At 31.8% G+C, this 19,951-nt stretch overlaps 1 protein-coding gene across 2 annotated transcripts in view; it reads right to left on the bottom strand.

The window, feature by feature from the left end:
• Positions 1–19,951, bottom strand: part of TTC21B (tetratricopeptide repeat domain 21B) — a 97,838-nt gene that overhangs the window by 75,204 nt on the left and 2,683 nt on the right. For both annotated transcript variants that reach the window (XM_044669818.1, XM_044669820.1), the window contains exons 2-9: positions 15,067–15,196; positions 14,861–14,971; positions 13,433–13,599; positions 11,807–11,929; positions 9,684–9,841; positions 8,966–9,050; positions 4,887–4,985; positions 3,652–3,844 (exon numbers count right to left, since the gene is read on the bottom strand). In XM_044669818.1, the coding sequence (XP_044525753.1) occupies positions 3,652–3,844; positions 4,887–4,985; positions 8,966–9,050; positions 9,684–9,841; positions 11,807–11,929; positions 13,433–13,599; positions 14,861–14,971; positions 15,067–15,196 (1,066 nt within the window). The remainder of the gene's footprint in view (positions 1–3,651; positions 3,845–4,886; positions 4,986–8,965; positions 9,051–9,683; positions 9,842–11,806; positions 11,930–13,432; positions 13,600–14,860; positions 14,972–15,066; positions 15,197–19,951) is intronic.

Here is a 19,951-nt window from a genome sequence, read left to right as displayed (position 1 = left end):
GTGAACAGCATTTTTCAGCATGAATCTCTTGGAGTTATCTTGGAACCTTGCATTGCTAATAACAGTTTAGTCCTTCACAGTTGACCATTGCACAATATTGATGTTACTATTACAATGTTCTCCTGATTTTACTCATTTCACTTTGCATCAATTCATATAAGACTTTCCAAGTTTTTATGAAATCATCCTATTCGTCATTTCTCATGGCACAATAGTATTCCATTACAATAATTTATAACTACTTATTCAGCCATTCTCCAATTGAACATCCCCTCCATTTCCAATTCTTAGCTACTATGAAAAGAGCTGCTATAAATACACACACACACACACACACACACACACACACACACACACACACACATCCTTTTCCTTTTTCTTTGATCTCTGTGGGATAAACTGCATTGCTGGATCAAAAGGTATGCATAGTTTTATGACCCTTTTGGCATGGTTCCAAATTACTCTCCAGAAAGGTTATATCAGTTCATAGTTCTACCAAGTGTTATTAGTGTCCCAGTTTTGCCTAACATTTATCATTTTCCTTTTTAGTCATATTAGCCATTCTGATAGTTTTTAGGTGGACTTTCAGAGCTGTTTAATTTGCATTTCTGTAATCAATAGTAATTTGGAACATTTTTCATGACTATAGTTTTAATTCCTTCATCTAAGAACTGCTGATTCACATATTTGAGCATTTATCAATTGGAGAATGACTTAAATTCTTAGAAATTTCAAATAGTATATATTTAAGAAATTAGGCCTTTGTCAGAGACACTACAAAATTTTTATCCAGTTTTTGGTTTCCCTTCTTAGTTGCATTGGGTTTTTTGTGCTAAATTTTTTTAATTTAATATAATCAAAATTAATCTTTATATTTCCCATAAAATTTCTCTATGTCTTGTTTGGTCATAAATTCTTTCCTTATTCATAAGTCTGACAGGTAAAATACTCAATGTTCCCCTAATTTGTTTATGGTATCACTCTTTAACTCTAGATTGAGTATCTATTTTGACTTTATCTTAATATATGGTGTGAGATGTTGGTCTATGCCTAATTTCTGTCGTATTGTTTTCTAGTTTTCCCAACAGTTTTTGTCAAAATTAAGTTCTTCTCCCAATAGGTTAGATCTTTGAGCTTATCAAAAACTAAGTTACCAGGGTCATTTACTAATGTGTGTTGATTACCTAATATATTTAGTTGATCCACTACTTTATTTCTTAGCCAGCATCAGATTATTTTAATACTTTATTATACAGTTTGAGATCTGGTATGGCTAGGCTGCTTTCTTTTTTTTCCTCCATTAATTCTCTTGATTTCCCTTTGGTTTTCCAGATAAATTTTGTTATTATTTTTTCTAGCTCTGTGAAATAATTTGGGGTAGTTTGATTGGTATGGCACTGAATAGGTAAATTAATTTAGTAAAATTATCATTTTCACTATTTTGACTCTGCCTTTTCAAGTGCAATTAATGTTTTTCCAAGTGCTTAGGTCTGACTTTATTTGTGTGAAAAGTGTTTCGTAACTGTATTCATTTAGTTCCTGGGTTTGTTTGGGCAGCTAGATCTCCATGTATTTTATATTATCTACAGTTATTTTAAATGGAATTTCCCCTTCTATCTATAAAATTAAAATTAATATACAATAACTCAACATATTATATTTTATAAGATTTATTAATAATCACTAGAAGTAAAGGAATAAAAAGGTAATTATCAAACAAAATAAAACCATGTGCCCAAGCTAATCTACCTACTTAAAAGGTCCATTCCATCAAAGCCACCACAGGAAGGAAAGAAGAAACTAGGCAGAAAAAGGGAGAATTTATATCCTGCCTACATCAGTATGTAACAACTGGAGAGTGGAGTGCTTGGTAATGTAGTTCAAGATTTCTAATTACATATATCTCTTGTTGAACTTTGTTGGTGATACACAGAAATGCTTAAGATCTACATGGGTTTATTTTATATTCTACAACTCTGCTAAAGTTGTTAATTGTTCTGATTAGTTTTTTGTTTGATTCTCTGGGGTGCCCTATGTATACCATCATATCATCTATAAAGAGTGATAATTGTGTTTCCTAACTGCCTATTCGAATTCCTTAAATATTTTTTCTCTTATTGCTATAGTTAGCATTTCGAATACCATACTGAATATTATATTAGTGGTGATAATGGGCATCCTTGCTTCACCTCTGATCTTACTGGGAAGGTTTTCAGCACATCTCCATTACAGAAAATGCTTGCTGATGGTTCTTGATAGATGCCATTTATGATTTATTAGATAAGATCCATTTATTCCATGTTTTCTAGTGCTTTTATAAGGAATGGGTATTGTATTTTGTCAAAAGCTTTTTCTCCATCTGTTGAGATAATAATTTGATTTCTATGGTTTTTGTTATTGATATTGTCATAGTTTTCCCAATATTGAATGATCGCTGAATTTCTGGAATAAAATCCACCTTGTCATGGTGAATGAATTCTGTGACATGTTGCTGTAATCTCCTTGTTAGTATTTGATTTAAAATTTCTGTATCAATATTCATTAGAGATTCATTGTTCTATACTTTTCTTTCTCTATTTTTTGCTCTATCAGGTTTAGTTATCATTGTTCTACATTTTTCTTTCTCTGTTTTTTCTCTATCGGGTTTAGTTATCAACACCATATTTATCTCATAAAAGGAATTTAAAAGAATTCCTTTTTGACTTTTTTTCCCAAATAGTTTATCTATATCTATATCTATATCTATATCTATATCTATACTTGGAGTTAATTATTCTTTAACTTTTTGGTAGAATTCACTTGTGAATACATCTGGATTATTATTATTGTCTTTTAAAATCAATTTGCATAGTTACTTGAACTTTGTTACTATGCTTTAACCTTACTGTGGAGTTTTGATTTGGGGTGGGGGGAATATTATAAAGTATATAAAGAAAATAGCTTTGGTCAAGAGATTTGAAAAGACATAATGGATTTATGTCCTGGATTTTTCTCTCTCCACAGAAATCCTTAGAGTTAAATTATTTAATTGATAAAATTTGTCTCTAGAAGTCTTATACCAAAAATGCAAAGTGCAGAACATTTCATAATAAAAATTAAGAACTAATAATACTCAAATAGTACATGTGCTCATTGGTTATCAGAAAAGGATCTTAAATTTGGAGTACCAATTGCAAAATTGATCTTTTCATCGTGTTAAAAATTGGGTGATATTTTAGCATCTTCTCCCTCCTTTTTCACCACAGTGCTATCATTGCTGCAGAATGTGGGTTGCACAGGACTAGGTCCATTTATTTATTTATTTATTTTTTGTTTCATGAGTTGTCACGGCCAAAGAATTCATTACCAATGGAGAGCCTCCTCATCCAATCCTCCAACAACAAACACAGCATGTTGCTAATAGTGTACTTGAATTCTTTCCTATATAGTGGACCTTCCAAGAATTTACATTTTACTTGCATAGCCTTTGAGAATTCAGATTACCTCCATATCATGACAAAGTATTAGAGAAGGACTTCATTACAAATTACTAATAAATTATCAACATAGGCATTGCACAATCTTTTTAAAAAATTTTCAAATGGCATAATAAGCAGTCAATAATTTCTTGAGAACAACTTTAAGAAAAAGTTAAGATGCGAGCTATCATACCAATTAGGGCAGGTACGCTGGTCTCATCAAGTGTCATTGCAGTTTTATACCATTTAAGTGCTTCTTTAACTTTTCCTTTTAAAATCATTTGATATCCAAGTTCTGTAGCAAATTCTGCATCTTGAGGAGTTAAACCAAATGCTCTCTCAACTAACATCTGAGTTTTCTGAAGGATAAGTTGATTCCGTCCACACTAAAATGAACAAAAACAAAAAGAGCTAGGAATAGAAGACCAATCCCATCTCACAAATGTTGTGAGGAAAAATAAAGAATCTAGTCAAGCTGTATTGATTCCTGTACAGTTAATAAGGTCGAATTTTTAATTATCATGCCACAACTTGTATATCTATATGAGTACTACCCTTCAAAGTATTTGCTATTTATTCCAAGGAGTCTACCTCAAATTTACTACATCTTCATGATCAAATTGGATAATGTTATTTACAAGAACAATATTACTAGATTAAATATACAGCCTATCAGGATGATTAAAAAAGAAATTACTGTAAAGTAATACTTCTAAAACTATATAAATGTTCAAAACCAAACACTTAAAATTAGCAGCATTTCCAAAAATAAATTAGGTCATGATTAAAGGTGAAAAAAATTTTAAAACGTAAATTAATTGAATATGTTCCAATATACTAAACAAAAAGAAAAATTTTGAAAATTTGATTAAGCACATATATGTACAAATGTACTCATTCCTACATAATCTTTCCCAAAACGAAACTTGTAGTACAGACATTAAGTGAACCCCCCAAAAATATTTAAGCTTTTTTCTTTTCTCCTGTATAATTTTTTAGATGAAACTGTAGCCATCATTTAAGGCTCAGCTCAAACACTGTCTCCTTCACAAAACCTTCGGTAAGGGAGTCAACCAAATTTCTTCTTTCCTTTCTGAAATTTTCATACATTTTTATAGTCAGTTATTTTTCAGATAACACTCTTCCCTATCAGAGTGCAGCTCTTTGAGAACAAGGACCACATGCTTCATTCATCTTTGTATCCTTTATTCCTGCCCCACAGCTTCTACTAGCATAGTGCCAAGAACACAGTAGGCATTTAATGGTACAAAAGGGATATTCTTTCCTTAAAAGGAATAAATGCCAATATAGTTGTCCTTATGAGTTAAAAGTGTCAAACTATTGCTATAAAGTAGTTATCCTATTTTTAAATCTTAGAGAAAAAAAGGTGTATCTTGTGTGAGAACATAATGAAGTCTAAATTCTTACAGTTCTGCTGAAAGCTAATGCCATCTTGTAAAAAAGTTGAGCATTCTGTGGTTCCATTGCATCTAATGTAGTAATTAAATCTCCCAGCTTGCTGGTAGCCTAGAACAAAAATACAAATGGTAAATATTTTTAATATATGCCAAAAAGAAGTTAGAAGTATGTCCATACTTGTGAAATATATAAATATTGCCACATTATATTATTTGATGTGTATATTAGCTACCTTTAAAATCATTGCTATCAGTATCTCTTAAAGTAGTCTTAATTTTAGCAAACTATCCCACTTAGAAAATTCTCATATGCTATGAAGATTAACTAAATCTCAATTGTATTGAATAAACTCATGATGTTTACCTTATAAAGAGTAGATATAAGGTGAACAAAAATCATTAATTACAACTACTAAAACATTCTTTAATTCTAAGAAAGTATAATTTGGGATAGACAATGTTTATTAAACAAGTCAGTGTTTAATAGGCATTCATTAATGCTTATTAATATGATGATCTCTAATGACAAATTGTATGACCATAGAATTACCCTTTGAGTTGTCAAAACCCTTAGAACTTTCATCTGTAATGTGGAGATAAAAATACCAGCAGTATCTACCTCATTCAATCATTGTGAGGAAAGCTCTTTGTAACACAAATAATCATGTATCATTATTACTTTATTCTCATCTTTTTTGATGAGGCTCATATAGAAACAGAACAGTGACAAAATGTTATCCTATTATTCTATCATATTCAATATTTTTAGATGTATACAAATGGAAAAAATTACTGCTTTTTGAAGATGAATAAAAGTTTTAGGAAGTAGGTTCATCCTCTACAGGCTCTTTGAAAGCACCATTAAGAGCAGAGAGAACAATAAGAATAATATGCATATCATCTTATTTCCCATGTGATTTTGGTCTCTGGTCAATATCTAAAATAAGTAAATATCTCTTTTATTTTCATTTGGAAATCATAAGAATTCAGTATTATAACATCTATGAAAATCATTGTTCCAAAGTTTTTGTAGAGTGATAGTATATCTAAGCAATTGGGGACAATGGTTTAGTCTGTGAAAACAGTCCAGTTCTAACAGACTTTAATGGTTGAATTCTCCAGAATATTTCGAGGATATTTCCTCAAAATTGGTTTTGATTGTCAGTATGTGATGAATAGGGAGATAATTCTAGGTAGCAGGTCCTATCTTACTAGGATTTTTGTAGGTACTTAATTTTTAAAAGCTTGGAGTGATATGATATATAGTTTCCATTATTTCCTTGCCTAATCTATGTTGATTATTACCTAAGATCAATTCACAAAATACCTATAAGTTCATAGACTGTACTTTGATAAAAAATTTAAAATAAATTATTTAAATGACTTATGTTGAGCTTCTTAAGAGAGCTAACCCTTCTATAATTTTTGGTGGCAATGCCCTTGTCTTTAATTGCTATTGTTAAAATATTCAGTTTACACACAAGAAACTACATGAATACAACAATGAAACAGTTAAGAGAAACAGGTGAAAATATGAATTGTTCATGGATAATCCAATTCAATATAACAAAAATGACAATTACTTAAATTAGTTTACTTATTCAGTGTCATAACAACCAAACTACCAAATGATGATCTTACAGAAGTAGGAAAAAAATAACAAAATTCATTGGAAAGAAGAAAAGTTTAAGACTATTAAGGGAAATAATAAGGTGATAAGTCTAAACTATATTGGTTTAATAATCAAATTATATTATATGATCAAATTATATAATTAAACTATATTACAGAACATTAATGATTAAAATATTTTGGTACTTGTTAAAAATAGAGAGATTGATAAATGGAACAGATTAGGTTCACAGCTTATGGAAGCAAATTAAGCTCTTAGTCTATCTGATTAACCCAAAGACCCCAGTTTCTTGGGGGAGGATTCAGTTTTTCACAAATATTGCTGAGAAAACTGGACAGTGATCTGTCAGAATTAACCTAAGCCTTCATATTATTTAGCAAGATGAGCTAAAATTGATATTGATAGTAAAAAGTCACATCATAAGCAAAATTTAAAAAACAAGGAAGAAATTATCTTTTATATCTATGTTTAGAGGAAGAATTCATGATTAAACAAGGGATATCAAGAGTAATAGATAATAAAAAGGTCAATTCTGATTACATAAAATCTAAAGTTTTTGCACAAACAAAAGCTACTTAGTGAGAGCTAGAGCATTACAGAAGATAAAATGGAAAAATATTAATTATATAAAATTTTAAGTTTTACAGAAACAAATCAAATATAGTTAAAATTAGAAGGGAAACAATTAACTAGGAAAAATATTTGCAGTAAGTTCTGATAAAAATTTTATTTCCAACATACATAAGGGACTTATTTAGCTTCATAAGGATATAAGCTATTCCCCAAATAATAAGAAATGGTAAAGATATGAAGAGGTAGTTCTCAACAGAATTTCAAAATATACCTATATCCATAAATAATTTTAAAATTCACCAATAATTAGAGAAATGTGAGTTAAAGCAACCATGAAATTCTACCTCTTACTTATCAGACTGGCAAAAGATAAATGATAACTATTGGAAAAGCTGAGAAAACAGGCTGGTGGAGCTGTGAATTTGTTCAATAATTCTGTCAAGTAATTTGGAACTAAGACTACGAAGTTATCAAGTGTGGATACATTTGACCCAGCAATACCTCTACTAAGTATATACCCAAAACAGATCAAAGTAAGAGGAAAAGGTCCTAAATGTACCTATATAGCTCAGTGGATAGAGTGCTGGATCTAGAATCAAGAAGAATTGAGGTCAAGTCTGGCTGTGTGACCCTGGACAAGTCACTTAACTTCTCTGTGTTTCAGTTTACTCATCTGTAACATTGGGAGAATGGCACCTATTTCCCAGGGTTGTTATGAAGATTAAGTGAGATAATAATTGTAAAGGGCTTAGCATAGTCCCTGGAATAGAGTAAGCACTATATACATGTTAGCCACTATAACTGTATGAAAATGTTTATGGTGGCAATTTTTGCAGTGACAAAAACTTGGAAACCAAAAGGCTGCTCTCATCATTTGAGTAATGATTGGACAAATTATGGAATAGCATATGAAAGTAATGAAATGCTATCACACTGAAAAATTTTTCAAAGAGATTGTTTGAAAAAGATGTGGGAAGACTTACAAACTGATATAAACTGAAGTGAGCAGACCAAGAGAAAAGTTTACATTATTACAACAACATTAAAAATGAGTAGTTTTGAAAGGTTCGAGATATCTGATCAAAGCAATGGTCAACCATGACCCCAGAGAATCAATGACGAAGCAGGCTATAATCTCCTAAAAGAAAGGTAAATATGCACTAAATATGCATAGACTAAATATTGGTCAGAGAACACCAATATGGGGATTTGTTTTGTTTTGTTATCCTTTTTTGGGGGTGGAGGGTGGTAGGGAAAGGAAGTAAAATGGATAAAAGAATGCCTAATTGTTGAAAGAATTAATTTAAAAATTCAGAAATATGTAAACTTATTTGCACAAATTTGAATGACATGTCATTCATTTGATGCATATCAATGCATCATTGGTTAAATTCATGGGCATGTTGTCTACAGATGGCAGTATAAATTTTATATAACATTTTGTGACTGTTTTCAGTAATGATAATAATAATAAATTGTACTTCACTCCACTAGAACTTTTTGGCAAACTATTACTTAGCCAATATGTTGATCTTTTGTAATTGTATTAATTATTTTAGTGATAGGTAGCATGAAGGCTTTGTATGAAATATGCAAATAACTATTCTATATTTGAAGGAGTTGTCAGTGGTTTTGTTTTTTGATGATAGATATTTTATGTCTCCTGTTGGGATATATCTGAGGATAAACTGGATGATATTGTTATTGACGATGATGATGATGATATTCCATCAAAATGGTTTCATTGTTGATATATTGGCATTAATATTAGTTTGACAGCTGTGTGGAAGACATAAATTACAGAGAGAAGAAGCTGGAAGGAAAGAAACCAATTAGGAGATATTCAAAGCTTGCTACCTAGGATATAGTTTAAAATAACTTACCTCTTGTATATTTCCCTCCCTACACAAATGGTAAAGGGCTAGCATTCTCAGGGATTCCACATTCTGACTATCTTGTTGGATTATCCTGTAGGAAAACATTTCAATCATTATTAAAGTAAATGTACTTTTCCTTTACTTTAGGACATAATAATGTGGATCTTTGGTTTGGTTATGTTGACTCAAATACACAAGTCTTAATTGGTAACATATTTGTTTGATGAAACTACCAAACTGATGCTAATAAATTAATTAATTAATTTATAGTGGTAGAAAAAAACATCAAGAGGCTGCTGTGTTCTTTTGTTTCAAATTTTTCTTGGGTTTCAAACCTATGGAAAACAGAATGCATTAAATATCTTTCATCATTCCCTGTCTAGATCTCTTTATCATCTCTGATAATCTGATAAGGACAGTTTAGTTGATAAGGCAATAAGGACAGGACAAGGGAGTAGTCTTTTACCTCATGCTTCCAGCTCTGGCTCCAGGAGCATGGAGTTTATTATATATATTTCAAGACTCATTTCACACAAAAGAACCCCCCTGAAATTTTGCAGATGTGCAGAAGTTAAAAATTATGCCACATCAAAAGACAAAACATTGGCTTCTGAAGAGACAAAGGCCAACGCTGAATTTTGACTGGTTCTTATTGGCTTCCCACAATTCCTCTATATATAAACAAAGTCAAAGATGATGTTTTAAGATTTTGTCTTTACTTAACCTTTGTGCTGTCTCAACAGTCTGATCCCAGTCTTGCAAGGCTAATTGCAACTTCATTTTCTTTACAAGAGCAGGAAGAAAGCTGGGGAAGTTTATGGTTATCTGGTTCACTGTTTCTAGAGCTCCTGAATAATTCTGGCGTAATTCAAGATACTGTGCCTAATGGGAAAAAATATATATTATAACAAAATAATGATCCCTATGAAGGGTTTAAAATGTGTTAATCCAGAAAAGTTAAGTATTTTATTTAATGCATTCACTTGAAATTCCACTGAATTTTTTAAATGCTATTACAGGAAGTAAAAAAAATTAAAAAAAAAACAGAATGCAAATAAAAACTTATTCTGAGCATTTTTTCTAGACTTAAAAAAAGAGGGAAATTAGTAAATACCTTATAAATTTTTAATGTTTTTTAATTCCTACAGCAAAAAAATCAAGGAAAGAATTTTAAAAGTAAAACAATGTAAATTTAAAATACAGAATGAAAGTTTTAAAATGCAAATGAGAGAATCATTTTACATATACAGTATAACATTGTATTTAGTTTGACTTTAATGCCCATTAGGGGAGCTCAGTAGTTCCCAGAATTATCATCTCTGCATTGATGGTTAGCAAATCTATGCAAACTTCCTGAATTTCTGCCACAATGACAATCCTTCACTAAACCTCACCACTTAAATATTTGTTCCATCAGTACCTCAAACTCAACAAGAACAAAACAAAACTTTTTATCTTCCCTCTTAAAAACCATCCCCTCTTCCACTCCAAATTTCCCAATTATTTGGAGAGTACAGAAAGCTCTATGTCAATCTTGAGTATTCCCTTTCCATTCTATCTATTACATTTTTAAGTCATTGGTTCTACCTTTACAAAATCTGTTCTCTTTCTCTTAATTCAGAAGGCCACTAACTTAGTTCAGGTATTTATTACCTATCAAATTTAATATTGCAAAATGTCTTTAAATACTTTCCCTAATTTTAGCCTTTTTGCCCTCTGTAAACAATAACCTTCTAACAATTATCAAATTAATATTATTAAAGTACAAGGTTTTGTTGCTCTCCTCCTCAAAAATCTTCATGAGTTCCCTATTGTCTCTAGGTTAAAATGTAAACTCCTCAACTTGGCACTGAAGATTCTCTACAATCTTGTTCCGACTTACATTTCCAGACTACTCCTATGCATATACTCTATATTTCAGGGGGGAAATACAACAAAACAAATAACTCTTGTCTATTAGCTATTGCTGAAATTTGACTTTACGCCTGTTTAAAAGATGACTCCTCAATATCAAATGTACTTTTTTCTTTACCTGACTTAGAATCCCTTGCTTTTTCAACTTATGTGCCATTTTCTAGAAAAGCCTTCATTTATATTCTCTTAATTACTAACATATTTATTGTCCCTTAATTACTAAGTTACTTTCCTCCTCCTCAAGTTATTTCATTTACTTGTTTATGCCATATCTCTCAAGAAGAATGAGAAAGCAGGGATAATTTTTTTTCCTTTATTTTCAGAGCTTACCACAGTTTCTTGAATATTATAGCAACACTTCCTTCTTTCCTAATCTCAACTCTGTCCTTCAACCCCAACCCTGGATTATTCCCAACATCCATCTCTTCCACTCCTAGTGACTTCCTGTTAAATAGGGTTGGAAGAAGTCACAACATTGTGCAGATCATTGTGCAGATTGTATATTATATATATAGACAAGTATTATCTAGCTTTAACTGGGCTTTCGTAAGACAATCCTTTTCCTTCTCCTTTAAATGATTCTCTTTTCTACACCAGCTCTTCCAAACTTCTCTTCTATCCTGATTCTTATACCATCTCCTCTTCCCACCAACTCAGCTAAGAAAATTGAAAGAAATTCCCAATCTCCCAAGTCTATAATATATTCTTTCCTCATCCTGCATTTTAGAATTTTATTTTACTTAATGCAATGATTTTGTATAACCAAGTATCAAGTATAAATCCAAATTTATATATGAAGAGGTTAGCAGCTGACAGTGCATATGGCAAATAGTAGGAACTTAATAAATTCTTGTTGCTTCTGATACATCAAATACACTTAGAACTAGGAGTATAAGAGCTGTACATACATTAAACTCCATTTTATGAACTCACCTTACCCAGCATAGCAAAAATATCATTTCCATCTTGTATGTTTTCATCAAAGTACCTTGCTGCTTTTTTACTGTAAGCTTCTTTTCCACTAGTTACATCAAGCCATGCTCTCAAAACTAGTCCCTATAAAAGAAACAATTTAGTCAGATTAATTTTTGTTATGGAAACTAACATATATATTAATAAAGGTTAGAGAATAAATGTCTTTTGGAAATTATAATAGCTGCCTCAACAAAATCATTGAAATCTATTTTAGTGCAAGAAAGTTACATTTTAGACACTTGCCAGCCATCAGTCAAAGAAACTATAGATTACTGTGGGGCCTAACAAACACCAGTTTACTGTACTTGGCACTCAGAAGCATGCTGAATATCACATTACTGATACAAATGATTTACTGCTGTGTTCATACTGACTGTAATTTACAATTACAATTTTAGCATTTGTCTTACTTTTCTGTGACATGTCCAAAAAAATTTGACCATCTAAAAAGACAAGGAATGTAAAAGTGACAATGCTACTATATCCATTTTAAATAAAGTCAATTGACTTCTTTAAGGGGCCCAAGCCACCAGAGATCAAAATAAAAAGATAAATGAGGTCAGAAAGAATGAAGCATTAATTGCTATCACTGATATGACCATTAATATGTATTATGGAGATAAATGTTAGTGATCTGGGAGATAATTCTTTTGGAAATATGTGCTAATGTGACTGACCTGTCCTGAAAAGGTCAAATAGTTTTAATAGAGAGAATACATACATCCATAGATGCTTTTGGTAATTCTATTTATAGTTTTCATGAGTTATTGGAATTGAAAGATGTATCATTCTACATCTAACCTGGTGATAAACCTCTATGAATTTAGATAGACTGATCTACAGATAGTAGACATAGTTGTAATAGACTTATCAACCTTTCCAGATAGATAAGAAATGTCAAAATTTCCAGTCTGAGTTAACCTCATGCCGTGTAAAGGTATCAGGGTAGGCCTCTGGGTGGAGGGGAATAACTGACACAAGTTTCCTCATCTATAAAATAAAGGAATGGCACAAAATGGCTTCTAAAGCCTATTACAACTATTATCAATGAACCTAAAATAGAATTTCTAGCAAATAATTTTTTTTCTTGACACATTTTTTCTTAATAAAACATTAATTTGACAATTAACAATTAAAACTGAAGAAAATATTAGAAAGAAGCCAAGAATTCAGTTAAAAATATTTATATTGTCAATCTGTAGTCAGGCAATTGCCTTTTTTAATTAAATATCAGGCCAATTCTTAAAATAAGAATTATATTCCTATTCTAAAGTTTTTATTTAACCACTTGTTTGTTTTCCATGAAAATACAGGTAAGTGTACTGAAGTAACTGACTAGTTAAGATCATGCTCTTCACTTAGTAGAAGAGAAAATTTTAGAGAACACTGAATAAAACAAAAAAACCTCAATTCTTACAACATTCAAATATAATAAAAAATGAGTTAAAATTTGGTTTATGGATATAAAACAGAAGGAACTAACAAATAAAGATTCAAAAATAAGACTATATTTTAAAATGTACTAATAGTGATTAAGGAATGGAGACATTTTATGATTGCACTGACAATTAAGAAAATTGCTACCTCTTTACTACCATTAGAAATTTTGATCATTCTGTCAATATATTCTCGAGCTTTATCATGACGACCAACATGCCACAAAAATAATCCTGCATAGTAGAGGGCCTTTGGTCCAGCAGTTTTACGATGCTCCTTCATTTTAGCATCCAATTCTAGGATAGTTTCTCGATCTGAAAGGTGAAAAAAAAGATCCCTAAAATAAAAATCAATCCTGTTAAATTTAGGGTTTGGGTTTTCTATATTGCAGCAAAAATGATGTAAACTACTAGAATACATATCCACTTTTCCATATATGTAGAGCATATATGTTTTATATTTAATTGGCTTTACAAGCAGTTTAGGCCAGATGTTTCCAGATTCAGGGTACCTGCAGTCCTCATTGGACATTGTAGTTAATAATCATCTTTTGTTCAGATGACTAAATATACTTAAATCTTTGACAAGCTATGAAAAAATTTTTTTTCTTATTCATACATCTGTGGATACAGCCTGGGGAAGTGGAAAGAATACTAGATTTACAAGTCAGAAGACTTAGTTCTAACCCTTAGTTATATGAATATATATAAATTATATGAAACCTAGTTATCTGAATCAAGTGAATGGTAAAGCTCTCCTAATTTTAGTTTTCTTATCTATAAAAATGAAGATACTGGCTGAATTGCATATTTAAGCATTTTTTTGTGTGAGAAAGGCAACTTTTAAGTTGTAAACTTTAATATTACAAGAACTTGTGATTTTTAACAGAGGAGGTATTCCCACTAACAATACTCATGGTAATCCCTCTTTGATTTAGCAGAGGATCTCAGAGAGTTGCTGTAGCTGAATAATTCTTCATTTCATCTTTCAGATGTTAGACATGAAACCTATGACAAGGCTGGGCTGAACTAAAATGAATTTAGTTGAATGACTTTTGGCATCTTGGGTCCTAACAGAGAGTTTGCAATCTACTAACATAGCCTTTAAGAAACCAGGGTTTCTACACCCTGATGTAGCATGAGAAATCATTCTTTGGTGGACTTAAGTATTATATATATATATATGTATATTATATATATTATATATACACACACATATTATATACTCCTACCATTAGTAGGAGATTATAAATGATGTAAATAAATGTCATAAATGATATAAATAAATATGTGGTTTGTGCTCAAGACTCTAAAACCAGTTTAAGATGCAAAGAAGATGGGCACAGGATAGTCAGACATGAGTAAGATGCCATCCGTATCACTAAAAGAACTCCCAAATCAATGAGATCCTTGAGTGTTTGAGACTACAAATACTACAAAAGTCAGACAAAGATCAATGTGAATGGAGTAGGCTAAAAGTCTTGAGTGCTTTATTTTTAAATGTCTTCAATGCCATGTTAAATATAATGTTGATTGGGGGAGTGGAGTCAAGATGGGGGTTTATTATATACTATACCTGGATTAGAACTCAATTTATGACCATATATCAATGCAATCAAGGAGCAAAGGGAAACATCTTGTTTGTTTTTAATGGCCTCCAGTTCCCGAAAAGCCTCTTGATTTCTCCCTAAAAGCCAAATAAGATTAGTATATAGCCAAACTCTTCACGTAAACATTAATAATTTTGAGCAAAAGGAATAAATTCAATAAAATAGTACATACCTTCCATTAACAAGCCATATGCATGGTAAAATCTGAAAACTGGATCACTGACATACCTCTTAAGCCCTTCACTTGCAACAGTTACTACATGATGGAAAAATCTCTCTTGACAATAATAATTGATCAAAGTCTAAAAGAAAAAAACAAAGTAAAAAATATATAACTTTTAGTGGAAAGAGTAATGAACTTGGATTGATAGGCTCTGATTTTGAATACTGACTCTACCACTTGCCTGTGCCATCTTGGTCAATAACCTTTATGCATGTATCTTGATTTATCAAAAGAGAACATTGGACTAGATAATCTCAAAAGTCTATTCTAGCTCTAGATTTATTATCCAAAAGAATGACTAAATAGACAGAAGCACTTTTTCCCAATAAGGGTCATAATTAAGTGTGATGACTTCCACAGGAAGGAAGCCAAAAGGAAAGATACATTTACTAAAAATAATAGCTCCATCTGGAAAAGACTGAGTTCATCTATTTGAAACCCTTCATTTTACAGGTAAGGAAACTGGGGCCTACAAAAAACTCTTACTGCCAAATGCAAGATAAGTACTAATATCAGGTTTCAATATCAATAAATTCTCTAACTTTATATCTAATTAACTACCCTGATGGAAATTCATAATAATTACAACTGTCCCAAAGTAGAATAAGCTGCTTAAGGGACACTTGGCTCCAACACTCCAAAAAACAGAAATGCAGGCATAGGAAAAAAAAATGCAGCGTCCAAGGGCAGTAGCAGCAACAGAGTGACATCAGAAATAATAGTAAAAACAGTAAAAACCCTTTTTTCTACACATACAGAAGAAGATGGGTGAAGGCACAAGTCTGGTGGTATTAATAGCAAAAATGCAGGGTTGAGGTATTATAGGCAGAACCAGGAAACACTGCCTACCTACAACAGGTGAATGAATTTGGCTTGACTGAAAGAAAAGAACCTACAGAGGAAGTGGATGAGAATGGGGTGAGGGAATAAAAAGATGGAAAGGAGGCCTAACTTCAGTGGTAGGAGAGATCTCCACTGATAATACTTCTATGGTTAAAGAGAGATGGTCTGTGAAGGGATATGGGGATCTTATGCTGGGTATAGTCTGGGAGATTTGAAGTCTACTCATCCGACTTCATGAAGGAGGAAAGTAGAACTCCTTAGGAACTGGAGAGCATAAATAAAGGTAAGAAATGTTAAAGCAATTGGGAAAAAAGGTTTCCCAGAGGCAATAGAATCAATGTTGGGCTGAATAATAAAGAACTTAGTTAGGAGAATAGCCCTATCATGGGGACGGTATTTTCTCTGACAATAAATGCAATAAACTGGCATTGTTTGGGGTGTGAGGCACAAAGAAAGGTAGGAATCCACAGGGCAAATCCTACAAGTTACTATCAGAAACCACTTAGAGGAAGAGCTTAGAATAAAAACTTAGTTGCATAACTAATACAGAGAAAAAGAAAGACTAGATAATTATAGAAGTCATGAATCAGAGAATAGGGATTTTAAGTAGAAGGGGAGGATGGGTAACAAAGAAAATGAAAGAAATACTTTTTGGAAAGACACACAAAAATGAAATTTAAAAATCTAATGAGCAGGACTAGATGAAGGTGAGAAGAAAGCTAAACCTACTTGACTGAGAGGAAAAAGGGGAGAGAATGAAATTATTTAATCAGATAAAAGAAGGACAGAAAAAAACCTAATAAACAAAATCCCAAAGAGAAAAGAGTAACAAAACAAAAGAGGGAATCAGGAGTGAGAAGAAGAGAGGCATGGAAAGAATCATTTTATAAAAGATTAAGTCAAAGTAATTGAAGGAACACAGTACTGGTATCCCCTCTTCATCATGACTTTCCCCATTATCATTTCGATATATTGAGGGTTGACATAAGAAATTAAATGGGAAATTTGCAGAAGCTGCAGACAACAGGCAAAGACCAGATGACACAGAAAAAATTTAAGAACTTAGAACATATAGCCTACGACCAAACATTTAACCCAAATTTTACAATAAGGTACTGTAAATATCCCATAGAAGAAAAAGAAAAGGAAAAAATTCAGATTTCTTCTCTTGTATGAAGAGAGGGCCAAAAAAATTTAAGTGCATTTCCCAGATTGTGGGGAATGATGTGCTCCTAACTGCCAAGATTGGAAGGAAAACTTGTATTATGTTTATAGAAGAAGAGGAAAAAAACTCATAACTCAAGAAAAAAGTCAATATTAGATGAAGGAAAACATAAACCTAACTCATAACTTTAAATATAAATGGAGAAAACAACCCAATAAGAAAAGGTGGGAACTGGTAGGGCAAAGGGAGAAGGTAAAAGAGGATTTTGGCAAAGAGACATGAATGAGAAGTATTGGTCAAAGGAAACTGGCCATCTAAGAAGGGATATAGCAGAAAGAAAGAATTAGGGGATAATCAGTGAGGAGGAATGGAGTAGATAGAAATGCACAACTAGTAACTATGACACTGAGTATGGTGGTTTGCATTCTCACTTGGGAAGAAAGTGGAGAGTAGAAAGGATCAAAAACCAGAACATGAAAATGTATTGTTTATAAGAAACCACTGAAAATGAGAGTCAAAGAGAGTGAAGGTGAGAGGTTAGAGCAGAATATATTATGACTCAGATGATCCAGAAAAGGCACAGGTAGCAGTCATGATCTCTGACAGAGTAGGGACCAAAAAGAATATAATTAGAAGGGATAAACAGGGTAAATATATTATGCTGAGGAGGGTTACTATGAACAATGAAGTATTATCATTATTGGATCTTTATACACCAAGTGTTATTGCACCCAGATTTTTAAAGGAAAAACAAATGAGATAATGATGGAAAGAGATAACAAAATAATAATAGGAGCAGACTTTAATTTCCCCCTCTTAGAACTAGATAAATCTAACCAAAAAAATAAATAAGAAAGAAATTAAGGAAATGGATATAACCTTAGGTAAGATAAAGATTTAGAGAGTCCCCATTCCCTTCCATGAGATTAATAGTAGTAGTAGTAAACCTGAGCATATATATAATACAAACATAGTTTCTGGTGGGAAATGGCTTAGAAAGCATAAATATAATGCAAAATTCTTACTTTAACACTCATCATAGTATGGAAGTAATCCTCCCTATCCTGTCAACTTATTCCCCTCCTCTTGATATATATTCCCCTATCCAGTCACTCCTTTATCCCATCTCCCTTCCCACCTGTTTCCCTATACCATAAGAAAAAACTTATCCTACTAATTATGTATGTTGTTTTCTCTTTATCCTAGGTCTGATGAGAGTAGGATTTTAGTACTACCAGTCCTCCATCCCTTCCTCCTCTATATGAGATAGCCATTTCACCTTATCTCCTCCACATCTATTCCACTACCATTTTAGCTCATTCCATTACATTTGTCCTGATTCTTGGTTATAAGCCCAGTTCTTTTGCTCTACAAAATGCTGAGCACCATTTTTTATGTTCTTTTAATGTTGCAGCTGCTAGGTCTTATGTTATTCTGACTATAGCTCCATATTATTTAAAATGTTTTCTTTTTCTTGTTTCTTGTAGCATTTTCTCTTTAACTTGGGAGATATGAAATTTAGCAATGATGTTCCTGTGCATTTCAATCTTTCGGTCTCTTTGAGGTGGTGATCAGTGGGTTCTTTCCATTTCTATTTTACCCTCTGATTCAAGACATTCTGGGCAGTTTTCCTTAATGATTTCTTAGAGTATGATGTCTAAACTCTTTTTTAAAAATCAAAACTTTCTGGGAATCTAACTAATCTTATATCATTTGTCCTTGATCTTTTTTTCCAGGGCAGTTGTTTTTGTGATGTTTCATATTCTCTTGTATTATTTCATTCTTTTGTTTTTGCCTTATTTATTCTTGTTGTCTTACGAAATTATTAACTTCTTACTCATTCTAGTTCTTAATACAATAATTCTTCCATAAGTTTCTGGATCTCTTTTTCCATTTGGGTGATCTTTCTTTCAAAATGTTCTTGCTTTTGTGTTGTTGCTCTTATTTTTCCCCCTAATTTGTCCTCAACTTCTCTCATTTGGTTTTTGAGGTCTTTCTTAAGTTCTTCCATCTCTTTTGAGTTAGGATCAGATCCTAAGTTTACTGAAAGGATAAAAAGCTATGTACATATGAAAATATTCAAAGAAGCTTTTTTATTATGACAAAATAATTGGAAATAGCACAAATGCAATAGGAGAAATGGCTAAATAGATTGTGATATTTGAATGTAATGGATTATATGATGTCATTAGAAATGATAAATATTGGAAATATAAAGAAAATAAGGGAAATATATGAAGAGATTTAAAAAAGGGAAAAAAAGAACACTACATTTAAAAAACAGCTATATTTATCTTCCTTGGGGGCAGCTAGGTAGCTCAGTGGATTGAGAGCCAGGCCTAGAGTTCAAATCTGGCCTCAGACATTACCTAGCTATGTGTCCCTGGGCAAGTCACTTAATTGCTATTGCCTAGCCCTTACCACTCTTCTGCCTTGGAACCAATACTTAGTACTGATTCCAAGTACTAAGGAGGAGGTAAGGGTTAAAAAAAAAAAAGCAGCTACAAAATCAAGAGAAAAAGTATTCAAGTAAAACAAATCTATAAGGAACTCAAAAGTAGAGAATGTTTATATTAGTACAAAAATATAATTTACATATTTTAAAACAAATTGTAAATAATGTAGAGTTTATGGTTTTATGAAATTTTTATGCATTTGTTTAGCTGAGTGTTTTTTGGTGGTGAAGTATGTAATAAAATATTTTTAAATGAAGAATTTAAATACGTGAAGGCTAAATACTATAAGGAATGAAGTATGTAGTGGATACAAAGAAGTATGAAAAGAGCCATAAGAACTGAGGCAGAATGAAAAAAGCAGAGCCAAAAA

This window comes from Gracilinanus agilis, chromosome 3, assembly GCF_016433145.1.
Source record: "Gracilinanus agilis isolate LMUSP501 chromosome 3, AgileGrace, whole genome shotgun sequence".
NCBI lineage: Eukaryota > Metazoa > Chordata > Mammalia > Didelphimorphia > Didelphidae > Gracilinanus > Gracilinanus agilis.
Note: the sequence above shows the minus strand (reverse complement) of the source record. Positions and strands in the feature narration are given on the sequence as shown.